This window comes from Bipolaris sorokiniana (genome assembly GCF_000338995.1).
Source record: "Bipolaris sorokiniana ND90Pr unplaced genomic scaffold COCSAscaffold_12, whole genome shotgun sequence".
NCBI classification, from domain to species: domain Eukaryota; kingdom Fungi; phylum Ascomycota; class Dothideomycetes; order Pleosporales; family Pleosporaceae; genus Bipolaris; species Bipolaris sorokiniana.
In genome coordinates this window covers 154,391-176,575 of record NW_006911906.1, presented here as the reverse complement: position 1 = coordinate 176,575, position 22,185 = coordinate 154,391, and the positions used below count along the sequence as shown (strand labels likewise).

Here is a 22,185-nt window from a genome sequence, read left to right as displayed (position 1 = left end):
TTGTTGATATCATTGCTTGAATTCTTTTTTTTTTAAAAAAAAAGAGTGTGGAAAGCGACTGGCAGTTTCGAGTCGAACAAGTAGTACCATTTCTTTCATACCAACTCTTCCTTATTCACTCGTCTAGACATCCCAGATTTGAACTACTGCTCATCAGAAACCTCCCACTCCCTCCTCACCATAATCCATCGCGATCCACAACTATCCATCGAAGCAACATCATCATAATACCCGTCTCCACCTCTACATGCTCTCGACCTACGCTTCCCATCACCCCCAAGCACCACGGTCCGATTAATCGACATGGCAAGGTCCTGTGGCAGCATTTTGGGCCGTGGGACTAGTCGCAGCTCAACACTGTCTTGCGTTGCTCCACTTGCTGCGGCGCTACTAGCATTGGGCATGTCGAAAAGCGACATTCCTGCTGTCTTAAATCCTTGAGTGAAGCCGCGGAGGAGCGGGGTGGCGGCGGACATGAGGTTGTAGGATAGGAGGACGATTTGCCAGGTTACGATCGCGATGATGGCGATGGCCGGGTGGCTCTTGGTGATGAAAGTGAACGAGGCGATGAGGTAGGATATTGAGATGGCGATATTGCTGTGGCATTGGGGTTAGCGGTCGGTATGAGATGATAGATGTGGGGTCTTGTGGTTAACGTACGGTATCCGCGTGGAGAAGGCAAGCATGACGGTGGCTTTGCTTTTCAGAGGTAGTTGCGTGTTGTAGAGGCCTAGTATCGGCAGTGATGTGATGAGTATCTCGGTAACTATGTCGCCAACGGCGACTGCCTGTAGCCATGGGATCTGAGCTGTCAGTGTGCGGTCATATGGAAGTTTTAAATGTGGAGACTTACGAAATCCACACAGTGGTCTTGACCGCGTTCTGGTATGACATGCTCAGCCGGGCAGTGTAGTGAAATTGCTGAAATACTGAACACACCCCATATCACAACGATGAGTAAACCGCCAATAGACATGCGCGAGACATGGATGTTACGTGTGAACACAGCGCGGATCAGGATGAGTATTGAGCATTTTGACAAGGTGAGTGCAGCGTATGATAAGATGCGACTTTTGAAAAAGGACTATCAGCGGTATCAGCTGCAATTTTCCTCAAATAGGGAACTCTGAGCACAAGACTCTTACTGACTTGCTGTACTTGAGATATCTCGATGTTGCTGAGTACGCTGAATGATTTTCCGAGACCGTTCCTGAGTGATTTGAATAGGAAAGCCCACACGCCAAAGCCCGCCAACTATTTCCTAGTCAGCTGAACCATATTGAAGGAATGGTTGACTGAAACTTGGGAACATACATGCGCAAGAGTGACTACAATGTCATCAAGGGCGTGTGTTCGCCATTTCGTGTATCCAAGGCGAACAGCTAGTGTCAGGACAGTGTATATCAACGATAGCACCGAGACAATCCAAATGGTCGCGCTGTGATCATCTGGCGTGACGTGAGTAAAACGGTGCTCTGAAGATCTCACCAAATTATGAGAGGCGAACAAGAATGACATTCTGTTTGCGCATAGTCTGATGAGTTGCAAATGTGAGCATTTATGGACTATCGTGTAGAGAACGCCGTTGGCTTTTGAGTACTTCAAATGCTGTAGCCGTGCGTGTGAGCGATGAGGCACAGACGCATGTTGGATACACAGCTGTGCCACTCATGTCATTCTATCACACGGAAGTTGATGAGCCATAGAAAGATATTCCTGGTGTACAGAGACCCGAGAATATGTTTTGATTCCAGGAATTGCTCCTTCAGGATGTCCTTACAGCACGTTTGATTTGCTAGGTGATAAAAGTCAAGAGACTCGGCTGCTCGCTGTGTATCAGTAGTCGAGGTTATGTGCGCAGTTAAAGGCAGCATTCTAGATTCGTACTGGCGGGTAATGTCGAGCTCTCTTACTTTGATCTCGGCCGCCTTTCCACAGGAACGACTAGCATACTGAAATAAGATGCGTATCGGGTGCTGGAATTCGGGACTGCTTTGATATGAACTAAATCATGCCACACTATCAAACGTGTTCTAGGAAGTTAACCGGATAAATGCGTTCGGGTCCAAGGCCTCGAGATTTGATGAGCGCCTATCAGTGGCAAGAGAAAGTGCAGGTTCCATTGGCGCAAGCTGTTGAGGAGGATTCTTAGTAGCTGCTTGGAAAGCTTGACTCTGATAATCCTACGAATGTCAATTAAAGAAGTGGGACTTCGTGCATACGGCTCAGACTGGACATTCGACCGTGCCTCTCTGATGCATCGGAGGAAGGACCGTTAGAGTAGTATTGTACGCGATCGTGACAAATGAAGGAGGGAATACCTTCTGTAGCTGTCAGAGAAATACCTCCATTGTTGGTGTGGATCTTGAATCTTGCATGTGACGGCGTGACAGATATCCAGTGTAGTACAAGTTGACTTTCATTACGAGTTCCAAACCATGCGAAAAATACGCGGGATGAGTGGAGGTAAGGAGGGAGGTGGCGCGGACGGCACGGGCGGGCGGTTGGGTTAGGCTCGACCCGACAGACGGGGCAGCCGCTGTCCGCAAGCGTTTGGTGGGGGGTAAAGTCTCAATCATATCAGGTCATAATCTTCAGTCAACTTGCTACATGTAGAGTCCGCGGGGACATATTCAGACATATTGTATCTCTTACATATCGCTTATAGAATCTGGTATGGCGTCCAACAGCAGATTTGACTTTTGAAGAGTTCTGTTTGCAATCCTTTGTGCCGCAAACTTTGAGCAAGACAGCCAGGTCGAGCTCTCCCAGTACCCTTCTGCATTTTTGTTTTTGCGTTTAGTTTGCCCTTTCTCCGATAGGAAAGTCATGACAGACATAATGAAGGGTCCGTCAGAGGTGATTCGCTCTCGCGGCAGCATCGAGTTAGTAAACGCGGTTGCTGTAGTCGAAAAACATGGCACTCAGGGCGATGAGCTTGACATGGATCGCATGGGCAAGGTCCAGGTACTGAGGGTATGTTGGAATAAAGATATACGCCGATATTGTATTCAGCTTACATCATCATCAGCGGCAATTCAAATTCCTGTCGATATTCGGCTTCGCAGTGATTCTTGGCAACAGTTGGGAATATTCTTTGATGTATGTTACCCCCTTTCAAACAGAAATGTATGGCTAACAGGCTGAATCTACAGTGGTATCGGTATCTCTCTCTTCAATGGTGGCCCAGCTGGTGGAATTTGGATGCTAGTCTTGGTGTGCTTTGGCATGTTCTTCGTCATGCTTTCGTTTGCCGAAATGGTGTCGATGTGAGTATGGAAAAGGTACGCTTCAATGATAGCCCTGCTCACGTATGCCCAAAGGGCCCCAACAGCTGGTGGTCAGTATCATTGGGTCTCTGAACTGGCGCCAAGGAAGCACCAGAAGTTGCTCAGCTATATCGTTGGTAAGTTCTTGACACTCTGTCGAAATATGCAGCGCTGATGAAGTATATTAGGCTGGCTTTGTGTTATTGGGTGGCAGGTTGGTATGGCCGCTACAGCTTACGCAGTGGCCTCACATATCCAAGGCCTTATTGCGTTGAACATGCCAACCTACGTTGTCACAGGCTGGCATGGTACCCTCCTCTCCATTGGCATTACCATTATTTCGATCGTTTGCAACACCATCCTTGTAAGAAAGCTTCCTCTGATGGAAGGCATTGCACTGGTTCTCCATGTGCTTGGTTTCTTCGCCTTCCTCGTCGTATTATGGGTCATGGGCCCACGTTCCGACAGAGTGTGGACCAAGTTCGAAGATCCTAGCGGCTGGGGCAATACAGGTCTTGCTACCCTTGTTGGCATGCTTGGCCCTATGCTTACTATAGGAAGCGCTGACTTGGCCGTCCATCTAGCGGAAGAAGTAAAGGATGCCGCATGGGTATCTCCTCGGGCTATGGTTGCGACATCTATAGTAAACTATACCTTGGCCTTTGTGATGACAGTCACAGTCTTCTCCACGCTAGGCAACGACCTCTCGACAATTCTCTCGACTCCGCTTGGTCAACCATGGATCCAAATCTTGTTGAATGCGACCGAGTCAAAGGCAGCTACCAACATCATGACAGTGGCTGTGTGCCTGCTGCTTCTGTTCTGTTCGGTCAATCAAGTAACTGCTGCGTCACGCCAGCTGTGGTCTTTTGCACGCGATGAAGGACTCCCGTTTTCAGCATGGCTTGCTTATGTATGTAGTTCTTTGACACTTGAAAGGGTTCTGACTGACAATCTCGACAGGTGCCTCCAGGCTGGGACATTCCAGTCAACGCGGTGATTGTCACGCTGGTGAACTCGTCGTTGCTCTGCCTTATCATCATCGGGTCGACAATTGCTTTCAACATCATCATGGCGCTATCGGGCATTGCCATTTGCTTTTCCAATCTCATCGTCATCGGCTGCATGTTCTGGAAACGGCTTCGCGGAGAACCCCTTCTTCCATCTCGGTTCGATCTCGGAAAATGGGGTTTGGCCATCAATGCAATCGGCATGTGCTATCTTTCCATTGCAATGGTATTTAGCGCCTTCCCTGCGGTACCGAATCCATCGGCTATTGAGATGAACTGGTCCAGCCCCATCTTTGGCTGCTTGATCATCTTCTCAATGAGCTACTATTACGTCGTTGGAAGGCACAACTACAGAGGTCCTGTTGAGTACGTCAAGAGGGATGTGTAGCATATGTAGCTCAAAACATGTGTTGTTGTAGAGTTGGACAATACACCTTGTTCAATGTGGTCTGAATGTTTGTTGTTTGGTGGTGTTTGGTGGCTATCAGGTGGTGTTATGGCGATACGATGAATGATGCAAGATGTAAGCACTGGTTCCGGAAGGGGCAGGCAGGTAGATTAAGCGAGTACGCCACATGTTTATGGTGGAGCTTGGATAGCCGTCTTCCAACGACGGCTTGGTAGCAGAGAACTGTGAGTCACTGATAGTATTTGTTGCAGGAGCAGAGGGGTAATTAAAGCTAGTTACTTCCTGTTAGTAGAAATTCAACCAAGCAATCTCACACATTGTCAACATGCCTCTAGAACTACGACCCATGACGGCTGACGACGCTTTGTCTTGGACACGCGTTCGCAGTACCGCCTACTACGGGCCTACGCATGACGTGCTGCACAACGGGCCGATACGCGAGTCGTCTATACGCGGAGCAGCTGAGGAGCGAAAGGGCGAGTTACAGAAGCAGGTGGCAAACATGTGGTACTGGAAGGTTGTCGATACGGATGCAGCGCCAAGTCCTGATGACCCTACGGACAATGGTGGACGAACGATAGCCATTTCGGTGTGGAGTATGAATAATGTTGATGGAGCGGAGAAGTCGGCAGCACCAGGTTTCTTGCCCCCCGAGCTACGTCTAGATGCGCTGGGCTCGCTGTTCCAACCGCTGCGGGTGGCGCAGGAAAGCATCATGGGGGCTGAGAAGCCGTTCTTCAAGCTGAATCAGCTGGCAACACATCCCGAGTACCAAGGGCGTGGAGCAGCAAGTATTATGTTGGACTGGGGACTAGGCAAGGCGGATGAAGAGGGGTTGGTGGTGTACTTGGATGCGACAGAAAAGGCACGGCCGCTGTATGAAAGACGAGGGTTCAAGGTGGTGAAGGCGATTGAGTGGGATCGGGTGCCGTGGGGAGGCGAGGGCAAGGACTGTCATTCGTGCATGGTGCGCGAGGTTCGAAGTCGGTAGAGGACATTTGTGTTTATTTGTAGTTATTCATGGTCAAAAGATTAAATTTCTTTCTTTTTGGCAGTCAGTTTTGATACTTGGCAGGACTATTACACTACCACTACACCCACACCCACAGCACTGGACCGGCTAGTTTCCCGAAATAACCGAAGCTAGCCGGGGTCAGAACACAATAAGACATGTGCTAAGGCGCCCTCGCCCTCCCCGCAAGCCAGGCGCCCCAGGTTGGCGGGACTGGCAGAGAGCATCATTGGTACCAGACGCTGCAGTGCTGGTCGTCTTTAGTGGCCGGTACACATACATACACAGGTACATCAAGTCTATGTGAGTGTGCAGCCTCGGCGCAGAGTGACGTAGCCCTCGTCTTTCTGGGGGCCCTTTGGCGATGCGCGCAATCGGTTCCACAGCTGGACCTCTCCTAGACATTACCCGCCCCAGCGGCACAGCCTGTCGCCCGTTATTCCGCGCGTGCCCACGCGGCTTAGAGCCATCTGGCGATGCAGTTGCCAGCCAGGGAGCCTGACTCGCCGAGTCGCATCTCTCCACCAAACCTTGGACGCTTGCTCAACCTCATCCCCGAACGCGCTCGTTGCATCCACCCACCCACTCACGCGCTTCTCCCCCTCCACCCTGACTTTGTTTCCTTCTTCCCACCGTCCCACCCTAGCCGCCGACCGCATGTCCCCGCAGGCCTGATCCAGCGGCCATGGCACGCAGCGCGCGGAAGCGCATCTCATACGGTACGTGCTGCTGGCTGTAATGCCCCGACCCGACCATCGCTGACCTCATGCCTGCGCAGTCCTGCCACTTGCAAACTCGGCCGGAGGACACAGGCTTGGAGTCAATGGCTTGGCCGTCGACCCTCACAACGCCATCCTCTACTCGGGCGGTCGTGATGGCGTAATATGCGCCTGGGACCTGCATCTCGACCTGCACCGCTCCCATGACGACAACGACGACCGCGACCCTTTTGCCGATCCCAGTCCCCCGGACTTCAAGCCCCCGCCCACCCAGTTTCGCCAGCAGGTCCAGGCCCACACCCACTGGATCAACGACATTGTCCTCGCCCAAGACAACTCGGCCCTCGTCTCTGCCTCGTCCGACATCACCGTCAAAGTCTGGCGCCCAGCTGCTACCGACAAGCTCCCGCCCCAGACTATCGGCCTGCACACCGACTATGTCAAGCGCGTCGCATCGCCCGGTGGGAATGAGAACTGGATTGCCTCGGGCGGTCTTGATCGCAAAATTAGCCTATGGGACCTAAATGGCGCTGGCAAGAAGCTCGAAATTGCCGTCGGCGACGATGAAAACACGGCAAAGGGCTCCGTATACGCCCTCGCAGTAACACCCAACCTCGTTGCCAGTGGAGGACCAGAAAGCATCGTCCGCGTCTGGGACTCGCGATCGGGAAAGCGCATTACAAAGTTTGTTGGACATACGGACAATGTGCGCGATATCCTCCTAGCCCAGGATGGCGATATGATCTTGACCGGCTCCTCGGACCAGACGGTCAAAGTTTGGTCCATGACAGCCGGTCGCTGCATGTACACGCTCACTATGCACAACGACAGCGTATGGTCGCTCCACTCTAACTCGCCAACTCTTGATACTTTTTACTCGTCCGATCGATCGGGTATCGTGGCCAAGAGCGATGTCCGCAACTGTGCCGAGATGGATGAGGGTCTCTCCGTGGCCGTATGTCAAGAGCACGAGGGTGTCAACAAGATCATCGCAGCCGGCAACTACATCTGGACAGCAACATCCAGCTCCAGCATCAACCGCTGGCAAGATGTTGAGACGGCAGCCGAAATCGAGCTACCAGAATCGTACAAATGGCACAGGAACAGTGTGTCAACAATGCGATCGCGGAGTCCTCCAACCAATGGTGCAACCCCCAAGATTCCACTCAAAGCCCTGTTACGCATGTCCAATACTGCTCCATTTCCTCAGGCCCTTGCCACAAAGGATACTGATGCAGTTACCGTAGCAAGTGGGCGGAAACCTGTAGACGCCTTGACAGCGGCCGATCCTACAGCTGTGGGGACTGTTCGTCCGCTGCCAGATTTTACTATCGAAGGCCAAAACGGACTCATCAAGCACCATCTTCTCAACGATCGCCGAAGAGTCCTCACCCTTGATACTGCAGGAGAAGTCGTCTTGTGGGATCTATTAAAGGTATGTGTTAGTTTTATCATTATTCGAGTCCAGCGCCTAACACTCAGTAGTGCGTGCCCATCAAGTCGTTTGGAAAGAAACATATGGAAGACGTCTTGCCCGAGGTCAACACCCAAGATAGCGTTGCCCACTGGTGTGCGGTCGATACGAGGATAGGGACCTTGACGTGCATGCTAGAAGAAAACTACTGTTTTGATGCAGAAACATATGCAGACGAGCTAGATCTAGAGGATGATATCGAATTCCGGGAAGACCATAGGAGTAAGCATCTTGAGATTTTTGACAGAAACTCGCTAACATAACGTAGTAAACCTTGGAAAGTGGATCTTGAGATATCTCTTTTCTAATCTCATCGACGAAGAAATCAAACGCGACGAAGTGGCGCGCGCTGAGTTGCTCAAGCAAAAGGAGGAGGAGCCGCAGGCTGGCCGTCCTACCAACATTAAGCTCCCAGATATGAGCATCAATGGCTGGAAGGATGCGATGTCCGGGCCTACTTCAGCTTCCACCATCAAGGCTGAAAATGGATTCCGCTTACCCCATACACCGGGTCTAGCCATCGGCCTGGCAACCCCCATGACAGGACCAGGAAGTGCAGGGCGCAACTCGACCACGGCTGTCCTGACTCCCACCAAAGAAGAGGGTGTGCAGTTGGAAAAGATCCAGACGTCAGAAGGCGATTATTTTGGTTCGGCTCCTGAGACCAACGGAAATGGTAAAGCTGCCGAGACATCAAAAGAAGGTTCAACCGATTCCAAGGAGGAGGCTGTTCAATCACCCGCTGAAACAGACACTCCGTCCAAGAAGGGTAAAGGCATGTTTGGCAAAAAGTTCAACATGTCATTTAACATGAAGAAGTTTAGCACTGGTACAGCCGTGCCCGAGCCCGCCAAGCCGGCTGTCGATGAAAAGGCAGAGGACAGCGATTCGCACTCTACCAAGACTGACGAAAAGACGTTTGAAGACAACTTTTTTGGTGTCATTCAGAAGATACGACAGAGCTACGAGGAGCAGCTGGCAGCAGGCGAGACACGGCTGGATTCAGCCATTGCACCGAGCTTGCCAAACGAAACGCCTGTTCTGAAGCCGCCAGCCATGACGACCATTCTTATCCAAGAGGATCGTCCCGACTCGGGTGGTGTTGCGGATTTGTTCGAGGGCAAAGTGGGTACATTGGCCTCGCAGGCTGATTTGATTGAAAAAGCTGCACCAATGTGGTTGGCCGAGGTCTTACTACGGGTGAGTTCCAACCTTGATGTCCACTTTGAATAACTAAATTGTACTAACCAATACGCAGAACCAACTCCCGCCCAAGGACATTGTCAAAGTATCCTTTGTCCTCGAGCCCTTTGCCAACGCCTTGCCATCTATTTCTGCCGATGGGTACATTCCCTTTGCTCTTCCCTTTGAGACTGCGGCCCAGGCTAATTCGGCACTCAGCAACAATCGTCTCAATGCAAATCGCATGCTGCGCGCCCGCAAGATTCTCGGCTACGTCGCTGAGCGCATCGAGCCGCAGCCAAGCAAGGAGCAGCTCGAGAAGATGAAGGCGGATGATGAGACGCCCATGAGACCGGAGGAGTATCTGGAGCTGTATTGTAATGGACAGGTAAGTTTTTCTTCTCCCCTCTTGGTATCGTGTGTATAGGCTATGGAACTAACGTCATCAAGCTCATCTCCCCTACAATGACTCTAGCCAGTATCCGCGCGCACGTCTGGCGCGGAGGCGGCGACGTCATTCTCTACTACAAGGCAAATGGCTGCAAGGAAATCAAGCCCTTCCCGCCATACCCAGGCCCACAATCTGGCACCGCTCCTCCCACTAATTACGGACTTAAACCTGGTGTTGCGTCATCTGCACCTGGAAGTAGTAATGCTAGTGAGGGCAAGCAGAGTAGCGAGGCTGAGAGGAGAAGTGCAACTGGTAGTAATGCAGTGTTTGGGCCTTAGAGATAGGGAGGCTAGGAATTCTTGTGTGGAGTTTTTTTGGATAGCTGACATGTGTGTTTGTATAGTGCCACACCGTTATGTTTATATATATGTGTGTGTGTGTTTTGGAGCATGTAGAAAACTCTACAAGTTTTCATGTCCGAGACGTGGTTGGTGTACTGTGTACATTGATATCAAGTCCTTCCTGTGATGTCCTTTTTCTTGCTTCCCGGTGGTATATATATATACACTTTCTATAATATTTATATACATATGTACAATCACTCCTGTTCTACACCTCCCAGCAGATTACTAGCCCACTGATATGAACCCAGGAAGATGGCTCCGCCAACACTAATCCAACCTACACGCGGTCCCAACCCCGCAAAGAATGCCCTAGGGCCCGATTCCCGCATGATACTCCTCAGCATACTAACCATGGGTTGTTTCTCCCTCGCCAGCATCATCCTCGTCTTAAGCACATCCAACGGCGTCGTCACCGCCGCAGCTACCGCCCCGGCCACACTCCCCAGCACACCCCCCTCCAACCCACTCACCTGCGCTCTCCCCGTTCGTCTCGTCCGCCACCCCTTCATCGCCTCCCAGAGCGGAAACTGAATCACGGTAAACGGCACCTCCCTCATAATCGTAATCCCCCACCCGCGGTACAATTCCCGCCACACATGCAGCACCCCTCTCTCGCGCCGTTGCCCCAGGATATGCATCAGCGCACTCCGCGACGACGGAAACTGACTCGCCTGCGCCCGCTGCTTCACGACTTCCGTCGGCACGCGCACCGCACACGCTGCTACCTCGCCCAGACTCGCCGCAGCCATATGTACAACCGCTGCATCCTTACCCTTCCCACCATTGTAAAGTCGCTTCACGCCATCGTATGTAACGAAGAATAAGGCTGCGCCCGGCGCGGACCCGACAATCGCACTCCCGACACCGCGGTATATACCGTTGAAGCCGCCGCTTGCGGCGAATCCGGATGAGGATTGGAGGCGCGTTTTTAGTGTGTCGAGGGGGTAGAGGGAGAGATCGACGGTTGTGCCTGATAGTCCGCCTGCCTGGTGTTCAATTAGCAATGGTTACTTTGGGGGGGAGGAGACGTTACGAGTAAAGAAACTAAATACGGTGATTCAACCCATGGTTTGTGCCGCGGTGATGCGGTGGGAGATGGCTGTGGCATTGCAAATTGAAAGCTGTTGGAAGGGAAAAAAAAGTTCCGAGGTTGAGATGATGACGGAATCTGAGGGTTGAGTATTTCGGGGAGATTTCGGAGGTGGGGGTTGCACGGCTGCACGAACGGGGTGTCTGTGCGGGGGTGTTAGCGTGGGGAGCTTGAGCTTGGGGGTTTTTACCCTGCATTTTATGGGTGGGCGAATCGGTTCGGTTTGACGTCTTTGAAGTGGGTTTGAGACGGGGATTTTCAACGTCACGAATTTGATAGGTAGAAGAGGGTATTTTGAGTTTCGGAGAATGAAGAGGGGTATGGAGGAGTGATATCATGAGTGGTACTAGTATTAATGTGAGGTGCTTGGCCAGCACGAGATGCGGTCAGCAAGAGATAGGTGAGGGCCAGGGGGATGGCGAGGCGCAAGGTAGTGAGGTTGTGGAAGGGGTGGAGAATGATGGATCAGAAGATGAAGGTGATGCTGTTCAGTCTTCCAGCCCATCACCCTCCAACATTTCATCTTCGTCATCGTCTCCATCATCAGCTACTCAACGTCTACGAAACACTCACCACACAAGCTGTGTGCAAGAAGCACAACTCTCGCCAGATGGAAGCTGCATCTTCACCTCGGACTACAACCGTTCCTTCTCCGTCTATCCTGTCTCCAACGACATTGGATCCCAGACCAGCGCCCAGAGCCTCACGCCCTATGCGTCTTTCCCCTCGCCTAACCCCATCTGGGCCTTTGCTGCCAACCCACTCTTCAACTTGCAAGACGCCAATAGCACAACCGTGCTTGTCAGTCGTCGAGACTCTTACGTCACATTACACAATGCCCTATGGGACATTTCTCGAACCTACACCCACGAGGAAAATCCGCCTCCAGCTCCCAGACCAGTCGACATCTCGACTCCCCTTGCTTCATACAAACTAATCAACAACCTGACCGAAGCCGTCACCGCGCCCATCAGTCTGACATATTCCCACGATGGCGCCCACTTCTTCGGTGGCTCCCAGGATAAAATCGTAATTTTTGACCTGCAAGAAACCAACAAACCCATCCACACAATCGCAACCATACCTGCCCGCCGCAACAAACTCAAAGGCGGAGGCCGCGGCTTCAAAGGATACATCTCAGCGCTATCCCTCTCCCCACCCTCACCATCTTCGCGCGACGGCTTCCTAGCCGCCGGATCACGCACCCGCCACATCGGCATCTACGATCCCCTCAGCGGCGCCGAAGTCACCAGCTTCGGCCTCCCCGGCACATCCAGCTGCGCCAAATCCCGTAACGAGAATCTGAAGGACATCATAGGAGACGGTGTATCATCGCTCAAATGGAGTCCCTGCGGCAACTACCTCTACGTCGCCGAGCGCAACGCAGACGTGTTGCTCATCTACGACGTTCGTAGTTTTTCCCTTGCGCTGGGGTATTGCGTGGGTAGGAAGGCGCTGACGAAGCAGAAACTCGGGTTCGATGTTTGGAATGCGGGACAGTCGCCATATGATGTTGAGGGGTTTTCGCATGAGGTTTGGGCTGGGGGGACGGATGGGAAGGTCAGGGTGTGGAGGGATGCATATGCGAAGGAAGGCGCTGTGCTGCCGGATGAGGTTGTTAGTGTGGGCAAGGATGATGAGCCGGTTGTTGCGTCGCTTGTTCATCCATCCGGGGGTTTGGTTGTGGTGGCGTCGGGGGTTATACGTGTTAAGGAGGAAGAGGAAGAGCAGAGGGGTGTGCAGAGAGGTGGGGGCATGAGACCGAGGTTTCGCGAATGGGGGAATCTTGATATTCTGGCGTTGGGATAAGAAAGTCTGAAAATGAAATTCCTTTGGGGATGCTCGTCACTGGCGAGTGTGCCGTCTGTTGTAATTTGCTTTCTATTACCTATTTCGACAACAAGGGTGAAAAAACGTGACGAGGACTGCGATGAATAGACAATACATAGATGGCAATTTAGATTACTGTATCAAATAAGCTGCAACTTCTCAGATACAGCACTGCTTTGAACCCGATACCCCCATCTCTTAGCTGTCCAGTCTGTTCAGTGAGTACGCTGCATGTTAGTTGTATCACGTGATGGTCGTGCTAACTTCACCTCTCAGTCACCTGTAAGTCGGACACCTTATACACTCAATTAGCTAGTATCATGTGAATAGCCTGACCAATTGTCTCTATAAGCTTATGTAGTCAGCGTTTCGTTTAGAGTCTAACTGATGTGGTACAATCAAAGGTTATGCATTTGATCATCAACATCATTTACCCAAAGTAAGCAGAAACTACTAGTGCTGACCGCTTGGCACCACCTTATCAAAAAAGTGTCGAGGATCTTCATATATTCACTTCAAGCGCGTCCCTCCATACAGCACACGTACAAACGCGCTGTGTTAACCTACAGCCAAATCACATCACACATGCACGCTTACAAATACAGACTACAGAAACTAGTCTCTCGACTTCTGACCGTCTTCATAACGGATAAATTTTAAACATCATCTCATTTCGAACAACTTGTCAATGCATCGAAGAGCCAGGCAAGGACAACGTCATTAGCGCCTTCCAAGATAAGACTAAACGTTCCTGATAGTTATGGTACTTGAATGAAGTAAGCCTTCGCAGTATTAACCGCATGGCGAATTTTGTAATCTAATTGAGCCGGAACTACCGCAAAGGAAAAATCTTGAAATGGGCTTACGCTCAGCAATAACTGGAAAGGTCCACACTGATGCAGATCAGGCAGATCACCCCAACTTTCGGGCATCACTTAGGGATGAAATTTAGCAGAGCCGTATCACTCACTCTAAATCGTTCTTCTATAGCATGGAGTAAGTACAACTCGTCGAGAATACATAAGCAATTCAAATTCTAGCATAAGGCATAAGGATAAAAAATACCGTTTCTAGGGCACCTCGACGGCACCCTGGTCTACATTATTCCCCAGGCTGATCGAGCACAGACGCCGATACCAAGTTCATCGTCGCGATGCCTCTCACCCACCGTTCCGTGCACGCAATTTTATTCTGACTTACTGTCAGCTTATGGCTTGAACAATAGGTCCGAGTCGAGAGAGCCATTGGGTATATCTACAAACTTCATGTCTTGACATTTGGATTCTCCAAGTTTGCACTCGAGTAGCATCTTTGTAACTACGCTCTTTACTTACTCTCTTTAAATTCCCACTACAAAGATTCCTCAGCAATGCGTTCGTTCATTTCAGTCGCTGCCGCCGCGGTGGTCGCTTTTTCTTTCGCCAACGCGGCGCCCAATCCCCAGAAGCTGGAGGACAGCTACTATAGGCCAGAGCAGGTCATCGACACTGATGTCATAATCATCGGAGCAGGTGGCGCGGGATGTTACTCTGCCATCCAACTAAGGGATGCTGGAAAGCGGGTTGTGGTCATTGAATCCAAAGACCGTGCCGGAGGGCACACGGAGACCTTCCTGGATCCTGAGACCAAACTTCCCATTGATATCGGTGTGAAGCTGTACCATGATGAGCCCTTGGTGCATGAGTGGTTCGCCCGCTTCGGCCTCACCACCACCAACATCAGCATTCCTACTGCCAACGCCCAGAACATTGACTTCAGGACTGGCCGCGTCCTACAGGGTCTGCCTGCTGCCAACCAAGCAGCCATCGGCGCTGCCATTCAACGGTACGCCGCTGTCATCTCACAGTGGCCTCAACTGGACGCCGGCTTCTACCTCCCTGACCCTGTTCCTGAAGACCTGTTGCTTCCTTTTGGCCAGTTTGCTCAAAAGTACAACATCACTGATGCTGTACAAACCATTTACACTCTTACCTCTGCGTTTGGTGATGTTGCTGAGATCCCCACTCTGCAGGTCATCCGTACCTTCTCCCTGAGCCTTATCAAGACTATGCAGAACTTCCAGACCAGCTCGGTCATGAACAACAGCCTCCTATTCCAGAGACTCACTGCCGAACTCCTGGCTTCGAATTCTCTCCTCCTGTCCTCCAGGGTAGTCAAGACGGCACGTGTCAGCAAGATAGACGGCCGCGTCAGGGTTCTCGTCCAGACTCCCGAAGGCACCCGTCTCGTCATAGCCAAGAAGATCCTCATCACCGCTCCCCCCACTCTCGACAACCTCGCCCCCCTCGACACCAGCGGCGATGAACTCAAACTCTTCACCCAATTCACCTCCATCAACTACTTCACCACTATTGTCAAAAACGCCTTCCCAGGCAACGCCAGTGTCCGAAACCTCGCCCTCGACCGCCCCTTTGCCATCCCCCCCATGCCCGCCATCATCAATATCCAACCCACCGTAAACCCTGCCTACAACCAAATCTTCTACGGCACAAAATTCGGCCAGGATATCACCCTAGATCAGGCCAAAGCCGCCATCCTCGCGGACCTCAACCGCTACCGCGCTGTCAATGGCATCACCGGGCCTGCGCCTGAATTCATGGTTGCGTCGGGACACAACCCGTACAACCTCATGGTCGGAGCAGAGGCCACTCGCAACGGCTTCTACAAGAAACTGTACGGGCTCCAGGGCAAGCGCAACACCTTTTGGGCGAGTGCTACGTTTAGGGCTCATGATAGCTCTGCTACTTGGGCGTATATTAGCCAGAGTGTTTTGCCTGCTCTTCTTGCCTACTTGTAAATGAGACCAAGTGAGTGGGTGGGTAGCTGATGAATCGGTTGAGTGAGTTGGATACAAGGAAGTTGGGTGGTTAACCGCCCTTGTTAGTCCGTTACGGACGCTTCGTAATACAGTATTCGTAATGTCTTTAACACCCAATCAGACAGTTATCTTCTACCAATCGAGCACCTCATGTGATTATTATTGTGATGCCCTTTCTTTTCTTTTCTTTTCTTTTTTTAAAAAAAAATCTTCCGTTTTCATATTCCATATCATTGCCATGACGTGCGATCTATTTGATTCATCGCAGTTCCACACATTACGCTCACATCGGATATACCCCAGGAATCGACTACCCCTTGAAATACTCTAAGCCCCACACCACCCGCCAAACCTTCTCTCTCCCACTTCACTAACGAGTCCGTACGCGGTATGCAAGCACACATCCGAGCTTACGCCCAGACTAAACGGTCCGGTACCTTCCCTTCTTTCCCTTTCTTTCTTGCAGAACGGCTTGGTATCTAGGACAGGCATGAGAGGAGAGGAAGTGCCGATCTAGTGCCGATGCGCTAGATCTAGAGATGGGATGATCAGCAGAGAGTTGGGTTGAGGATTTTAGTAAGATTCTACAAGGGTGAGATCGGGATTGTAATATGAAAAAAACGGGGGGAGGATCTGATGACAGAAGAGAATATGACATGATGCACGAGAGAGACTTCACTGATAAGATATCATTCCAAAAAAATGAAACAAGTGTGGTAAATAGGGATAACTAAACAAATCACAGGTGGTATCATTTCCGCTTGCTTGAACGTTCGTATCCTACGCTAATCTATGACTATATGAAAAACCAGAAAAAGAAACGCTGTGGTATCCTAGCCTGTCCTTCCCCATTATTCTGTTCCCTTATCCTGAGCATGTGGTACAAAAAAGCGCTACAAAAGCAATACCTTACTCCTCCATCAAGAAACATTCATCAACAAAATATCTTCAAACTCATCAAACCCAATGAGACGCTACATAGCGTCATTGTAAATATCCCGTAGAACGGGCCTACCATCGAGAATACCGCGCTTCCCAACTGTAAAGACTTTGGTGGGTACCTTTTTCGCTTCAGGACTCTTGCTTCCAATCTGTTTCTTTGAACTCCTGGCGTTGATCGTTCCAGGAGCGGTTGTAAGATCACCGAGTGCTTTGCGTTTCTTGCACGGACTAGGCGTGAGTGACGGGCTCATTGCAAAGTCTGGAACACAAGACGAATAATTCGATGGTCGGACTGGTGTTTTGCTAGTTTGTGTAATAGCCTCTTCGAATGCATGAGACTCTACCATGTTGGGTTGGAGGTCGAGAACCCAATCCTTTCCTCGGCAGAGGGCAACCATGTCGCGTAGGAGTTCATTACTCGACAGCGTCTTCTCGCTACCCAGTATGATAAGCTTGGAACGAGCACGGGTTAAGGCAACGTTGATACGTCGTCGGTCTTTGAGTAGATCTCCGACAATACCATTCTCATTACTGCGAACGCAAGAGACGATGACCACTTCCTTGTCGCGACCTTGGAACTTGTCCGCAGTATGAAGTTCAACGCCCGCACATCCTTGTCCACTAATCACTAGTGCTGACAGCTCCGAAGACTGAGTTTGTGTGTAAGCAGCAGCCAAACCTTGTCTCAAAAGAGCAAGCTGCGAGCGGTAGAAAGCAATGATGCCAATCTCGTCGACAGCAACACCAAGACTCAGCAGCGACACTGTGAGTTGGCTGACAAGACGTGCCTCAAGCGCGTTGGTTATGCGAGGTCCAGCTTGCGTTTCGAGGGTTGAAGAGATAGGATCCGTGTTGATGAAAACGACAGGTTGGTCCGGTGACAAAGAACGCGAAAGCCAGCAGTCAGCAGCATCAGGACCTGTACAAGATTGTACTGCGCTGGATCGAGACTGTTGTAGCCTATGATGATAGGCCATAAGACCGTTTGGCTTGGGCAGCTTCAGGGTACGGGTAGCTACTGCGGTTGTGCCACACTTTAATCGCCCCGAGTAGATGAACCTATTAGATAGAAGCATTACATCAGCACACATGCGGTATTGATGCTTTAGGCTGACGACCGCCTGTGGGTGGGCTTCGCAGAGTAGCTTGAAAAGCGATACGTCGAGTCCACCTTCCATAGCTTCCTTGTTCTGAACCAATGGCGGCAGCTGGTAGTGATCACCGACTAGGATGAACTTTTGGGCCATGCGGATTGGGCCAAGGCATACTGGCAACGTGATTTGAGATGCTTCATCGACAATGCAGTAGTCAAAGACACGGCGACTAAAGATGGGATGATTGATAGTCAGGCAGGTAGTAGCCACAACAGGCGGCTGCATCCATGATCTTTCAAGCTCTTCAACACTCTCCTTTGGCTCTGCTGCAAGAGTGGCAAACTCTCGAACCTCAGAATGGATCTTCTTCGCAGCACCAAGCCGGAGAATGCCAATCTTGTCGTCCCGAATTTTGAGAAGGATGTTGTCAACAGCAGTATGTGTGTAGGAAGTCAAAAGGACGCTTTTCCCTTGAGCAACAAGTGTGCGAATGATGTGTGCTATTGTCGTCGTCTTTCCTGTTCCTGGCATGCCCAGCACGAGCGCATAGTCTTTGGCGCACATGACTTTCGAAACCGCAGCCCTCTGATCGGAATTCATTGACATTTGCGACGAATCAGGCATCAGAGGTGCATCTTTGATGGACTTGAATGCAGGAGCCCGACCGTCCACAATCAGCGTACGCAAGTCATGAGCCTTGAAAACGTTGTTATCCATGATCTGGATAAGGTTGTTACGAGCCGCTGCCATGCCGTTACTGAATTCATCTTTGTCCAGTCGGTACAGAACGGGCTCCTCGTCGGCCTCATACTTTGCAACTGTTTCGCCTTCTTTGGTGACTTCCATGATACCTGCAAAGGTTTGGTTGGTTTGCGAGTTAAAACCTGGAAGCTTGGTGCGAGAGTTGTGTAGTCGTCTATCAACAGCGACGGTGATGCGCCGCTTATGGACATATGTTACGTACCCGTTGGCCAGTGCAAAATGGCCTTGCTCGTCCGAGACAACGATAGGTTCTCCGACGATGAGCTGGGATTCAGTAAAAGAAAAGCCAGGGGTTGGTTGCTGTTTGATGAAAGTGTAGTTGTAGCGGTTGATCTTTTGGGCATTCTTCTCTTCAAACCCAGACCCGGGTTCCATGATGACATTGGAGAAGCAGCGACCCAACTTTTCACGTTCTGTACTAAGCATCGTCCAGAGCTCTCGCCGAAACTTCATCATGTCCGTCTCTTCTTTGGTCAAGAGTGTGTCCCACTTCTTCATGAATTCTCGATGGGAAGATTGGAGTGGCGCTACTAGTTCGTCGTATCGCTCTTTTGCCTTTTTGTTCAGCATATCGCCTTTGCCTTCTTCGACGAGGTCGTGATAAAGAAAGCATGCCTCCTGTGCATAGCACTTTTGGCACTTGAAGTCTTCCTTCAGCACTGGTGGAAGCTCGATCCGATCGCGAACATAGCAGGCCAACTCATTCCGTTTGATAATCATATGAATAATGTCGTTACGAATAGCAGGAATGCGGCTAATGTCGGAAGTCTCAAGGTAATACAAAATGCCGTATGCAATATTAACATCTGTTTGGGTCAGCTTGAGCATTTGGAAGTACTGAAGAACATACCGTATCGATTAGACAACAATAGGTTATACAGTGCGGTTTGCGCAACATGAGCAGCATTCGACGAGTTCTTCCCGGTCTTTACTTCAAACGGTACGGTCAGGGTTCGTTCGCCCTGATCGTCCCGCATTGTGACTTGGACAGTAGCATCGATATTGCCTTTTAACCCGTACATGGGAGACCAAACGTGCTCCTCGACGTCGAGGAGTTTGTTGATGCTCATAGTACACTGCCGCCCGTTTCGCTCTCGAACAACGGCATCAGCTTGGGGCTCCGCGCAGACAAAGATCTTGGCCCAAGCCTGCAGCTCAGGCAACTTGCTACTCATGTGCTCCTTGACGTCTTCGCACGTTGAGTTGATCTCTAGTATGGCCTCCAAGTGGCTTGGTAGGAGTTTTTCAATCGTTTGCAAAAGAAAAGTCGTATCCCATTTGTTCGCCTTCATGGCTTCTTGGAAGAGTTCGTGCAGAAGCGTGCCGTACAACATTGGTGCATTGGCTCTGCTCGTTGCTTTTACACGATCCTGAAGCACTGCTCGTCGAAGACAGCCAAACGAATCTGCAACAACAGTTGATGAGATCAAGTGGTCTGGATGCAAGATAAGCATATTGTTATGATCATCTACAACACACTGTCCGCCACTTGTAAACTCCCCTATGACATGTACAAATGAGCCAGCTGTGCAAGGCGTGTCAAACCAAGCTTGCCGCAGAATGATGGCTTTGAACAGCTTCGTCTTCTCTTCTTCAACCATGAGAACCTATAGAGCTTTAACCACAATGTCTGATACCTCGCTCAATTCGCAACTCACTTTCTCGGGCATCTGGTAGCCACGGTCAGTCGTGTAGGAGCTTTCATCTACCCTCTTCACCAGATAACGCTGAATGGCCCTATTGTCCTGTTGACTCTTTAAGAGTAAGCAATGCTCTTCTAGTGGCGTATCTTTGTTTTACATACAGTATTTGCTGGTGCTTGCGTAGCAGCCACTTCAGCAGCGGCAAATTCGTCAGCATCAATATCTTCATCGAATTCATCATCGTCGTCTATCAGACTAATGACTGTAGTTGATGCCGTATCTTTGGTAGCCGCAGATGGCACCTTGTCTGCTGTTGGGGCTGGATCAGCTGTTAGGGATTCCATCGACCTCGTGTCATACAGTGATGCCACTTGCTCTAGGTCAGCGGCAAAGTCGTCTTCATCATCCATTCCAAACTCGTCGTCGCTTCCAGTCTTTGAGGGAGCTGCTGCAGCTGGCTGTGGTTGTTGGGGTGCGGTTACAGGGTGGCGAGATGTGTTGATATTGTTGGTAGAGTGGGTTAGCTGGCTAACTTCCTGGGTCGAGACATCCAAGGCTTCTACCAAGTCCGCATCAAAATCGTCGTCTCCAAAATCATCAGATGATTCCGGGGATGCTTCGAGTGGGGCAGGTCTGGTCTGCTTAGCATTTGCAAGTTCCTCGTGTTGCACATGTTCGTCATCTTCATCGAGAATGTCTCCCAGTGAAGTCGATACGTGTTGCAGAATTTCTGAAGTGACCACATCTTGGTCCCGAGGACGCCGCTGCACAGGAGAGCCGGACGATGAGTCTTGATGATCACCAGCCCGGGGTAGCGGTGATGAACTCGATGGCAATTGTGAAGACAACCGAGACTCTGATTTTGATACGCATTCTCGCATCCGCTTTACCATGCTGGCAATGTTTGGCTTGGTGGGCTGCCCAAGCATGATACCATCTGAACTCGGAACATCAGCAAACACGTCCTCGGTAATCTCCTTTTCGGCTTGAAATACACCGTGCGTCCTCCTTTTCTTTCTATTGGATGCGGGAAACTCAACGCCACAGCTGGCCCATCTTCGAAGCCCACTCACGCTTCCTGCAGCAGCGGCAGACCTTGGTGAGGACTCGTTGATAAGGTGAGCAAATGCTACACTTCTATTGGCAGTGGGAGTTCCCTTGCTGTTTGTGTATCGTGACCAAAGTTCCATGGCTGGATCGGCCTGGGGCGTTGTGATGTCTTGCCTGGATTCTTCTTGGGAGGGGCCGACGGGTGAGGAACTCCTAGCGCGCTTCTTGTTCTTTCGTGGCAACGGAGTGTTTACCGCTTGCGAGCCTCTCCATATTAATTGCTCCTCTGGAGAGGCCACGGGCGGCGGCACACGTCTTGAGGAATCATCGACGTTACCGACAAGATCCGCCAGCGGTAGTCTCGTGGTGGCCGGTGTTGACGGTGGCGGGCAGTCTACAACAGTGGGCAATTTCGGAGTCTTGTTACCAGTTCCGATGTCTATCGGAGTCTTGCTCGCCTTTGGGGTTCCCATTGACTTGGACCCTTTTCCTGACACACTATGCAGATTCTCTTTCTCAGCCTCGCGTTCCTTGGCATTGGCGACAGATGGCACGCCTTCGATGAATTGAAAGGCCTTGAGTTTGGTACGCGTCTGAGTTGACGGCATTATGGGAGGACCCGTAACTATCTGTCGCGTCACGGGTGGGTTCTGATTACTGTGATGGTGGGGGAAGGCGCCGTTGCGCGAGCGGTTCCATTGGCCTCGATATTGCTGCGTGTGTCTTGGATAAGTATTAGGCTAGTGAATCATGTGTCGTTGTCAAGTTACCTTTGGCTTCTGGTCCTGGTCAAAAAAGGACTTTTGCCGCGTCGACATGGAAATGGACGGCGGGCAGACTCTACGTCTGCAGTGCGCAGTTGAGCGCGTTCACGCGTCACGAGCAGCCAATAGGATAGGACTTCGCCACGAGTTCGCGACCAAAGTCACGTGAGTCATTAAGCTGCTGGGGCCAAGCGATGTCGGTCCAAGGAATGTGGGACTGCGGGACAGCGCGGGACATGCGTCGGCTACAATGCTGCAGACAACTGAGTCGAATCAGTTCGCAGCCGCCGAATAATATTACTTGACGTATTACATACCGTAG

General features: G+C 50.9%; 8 protein-coding genes across 8 annotated transcripts; 4 read left to right on the top strand and 4 right to left on the bottom strand.

Annotated features, from left to right (window-relative positions):
• Positions 1-2: 2 nt before the first annotated feature.
• Positions 3-1,518, bottom strand: COCSADRAFT_192306 (uncharacterized protein; the record flags this gene model as incomplete). The annotated part of the gene is made up of 5 exons (XM_007704524.1): positions 3-597; positions 661-788; positions 854-1,084; positions 1,150-1,254; positions 1,315-1,518. 5 exons carry the CDS (start codon positions 1,516-1,518, stop codon positions 144-146), a joined length of 1,122 nt encoding a protein of 373 aa, XP_007702714.1. The 3' UTR covers positions 3-143.
• A 1,283-nt stretch (positions 1,519-2,801) lies between these two features.
• Positions 2,802-4,800, top strand: COCSADRAFT_147942 (uncharacterized protein). Its single transcript, XM_007704523.1, has 6 exons — positions 2,802-2,976; positions 3,032-3,102; positions 3,156-3,269; positions 3,324-3,406; positions 3,458-4,182; positions 4,233-4,800. Exons 1-6 carry the CDS (start codon positions 2,830-2,832, stop codon positions 4,665-4,667), a joined length of 1,575 nt encoding a protein of 524 aa, XP_007702713.1. The 5' UTR covers positions 2,802-2,829; the 3' UTR covers positions 4,668-4,800.
• Positions 4,801-5,013: 213 nt separating this feature from the next.
• Positions 5,014-9,804, top strand: COCSADRAFT_96978 (uncharacterized protein; the record flags this gene model as incomplete). The annotated part of the gene is made up of 7 exons (XM_007704522.1): positions 5,014-5,579; positions 6,370-6,419; positions 6,479-7,854; positions 7,905-8,115; positions 8,162-9,093; positions 9,152-9,463; positions 9,526-9,804. The coding sequence occupies 7 exons, from the start codon at positions 5,014-5,016 to the stop codon at positions 9,802-9,804; spliced, it is 3,726 nt and encodes a 1,241-aa protein (XP_007702712.1).
• Positions 9,805-10,064: 260 nt separating this feature from the next.
• On the bottom strand, positions 10,065-10,978 carry COCSADRAFT_96524 (uncharacterized protein; the record flags this gene model as incomplete). The annotated part of the gene is made up of 2 exons (XM_007704521.1): positions 10,065-10,856; positions 10,904-10,978. The coding sequence occupies 2 exons, from the start codon at positions 10,976-10,978 to the stop codon at positions 10,065-10,067; spliced, it is 867 nt and encodes a 288-aa protein (XP_007702711.1).
• Positions 10,979-11,180: 202 nt separating this feature from the next.
• COCSADRAFT_39061 (uncharacterized protein) lies at positions 11,181-12,943 on the top strand. The gene has a single exon (XM_007704372.1). It carries the CDS (start codon positions 11,297-11,299, stop codon positions 12,767-12,769), a length of 1,473 nt encoding a protein of 490 aa, XP_007702562.1. The 5' UTR covers positions 11,181-11,296; the 3' UTR covers positions 12,770-12,943.
• A 1,204-nt stretch (positions 12,944-14,147) lies between these two features.
• On the top strand, positions 14,148-15,639 carry COCSADRAFT_39060 (uncharacterized protein). The gene has a single exon (XM_007704371.1). It carries the CDS (start codon positions 14,160-14,162, stop codon positions 15,585-15,587), a length of 1,428 nt encoding a protein of 475 aa, XP_007702561.1. The 5' UTR covers positions 14,148-14,159; the 3' UTR covers positions 15,588-15,639.
• A 943-nt stretch (positions 15,640-16,582) lies between these two features.
• On the bottom strand, positions 16,583-17,527 carry COCSADRAFT_95990 (uncharacterized protein; the record flags this gene model as incomplete). The annotated part of the gene is made up of 1 exon (XM_007704520.1): positions 16,583-17,527. The coding sequence occupies one exon, from the start codon at positions 17,525-17,527 to the stop codon at positions 16,583-16,585; it is 945 nt and encodes a 314-aa protein (XP_007702710.1).
• Positions 17,528-18,802: 1,275 nt separating this feature from the next.
• On the bottom strand, positions 18,803-22,002 carry COCSADRAFT_122838 (uncharacterized protein; the record flags this gene model as incomplete). Its single annotated transcript, XM_007704519.1, has 5 exons — positions 21,870-22,002; positions 20,211-21,812; positions 20,065-20,160; positions 19,257-20,013; positions 18,803-19,212 (listed from the first exon to the last, which is right to left on the bottom strand). Coding segments are annotated over exons 1-5 (2,913 nt in total), but the record flags the coding sequence as incomplete, so codon positions are not given.
• Between the last annotated feature and the right edge of the window lie 183 nt (positions 22,003-22,185).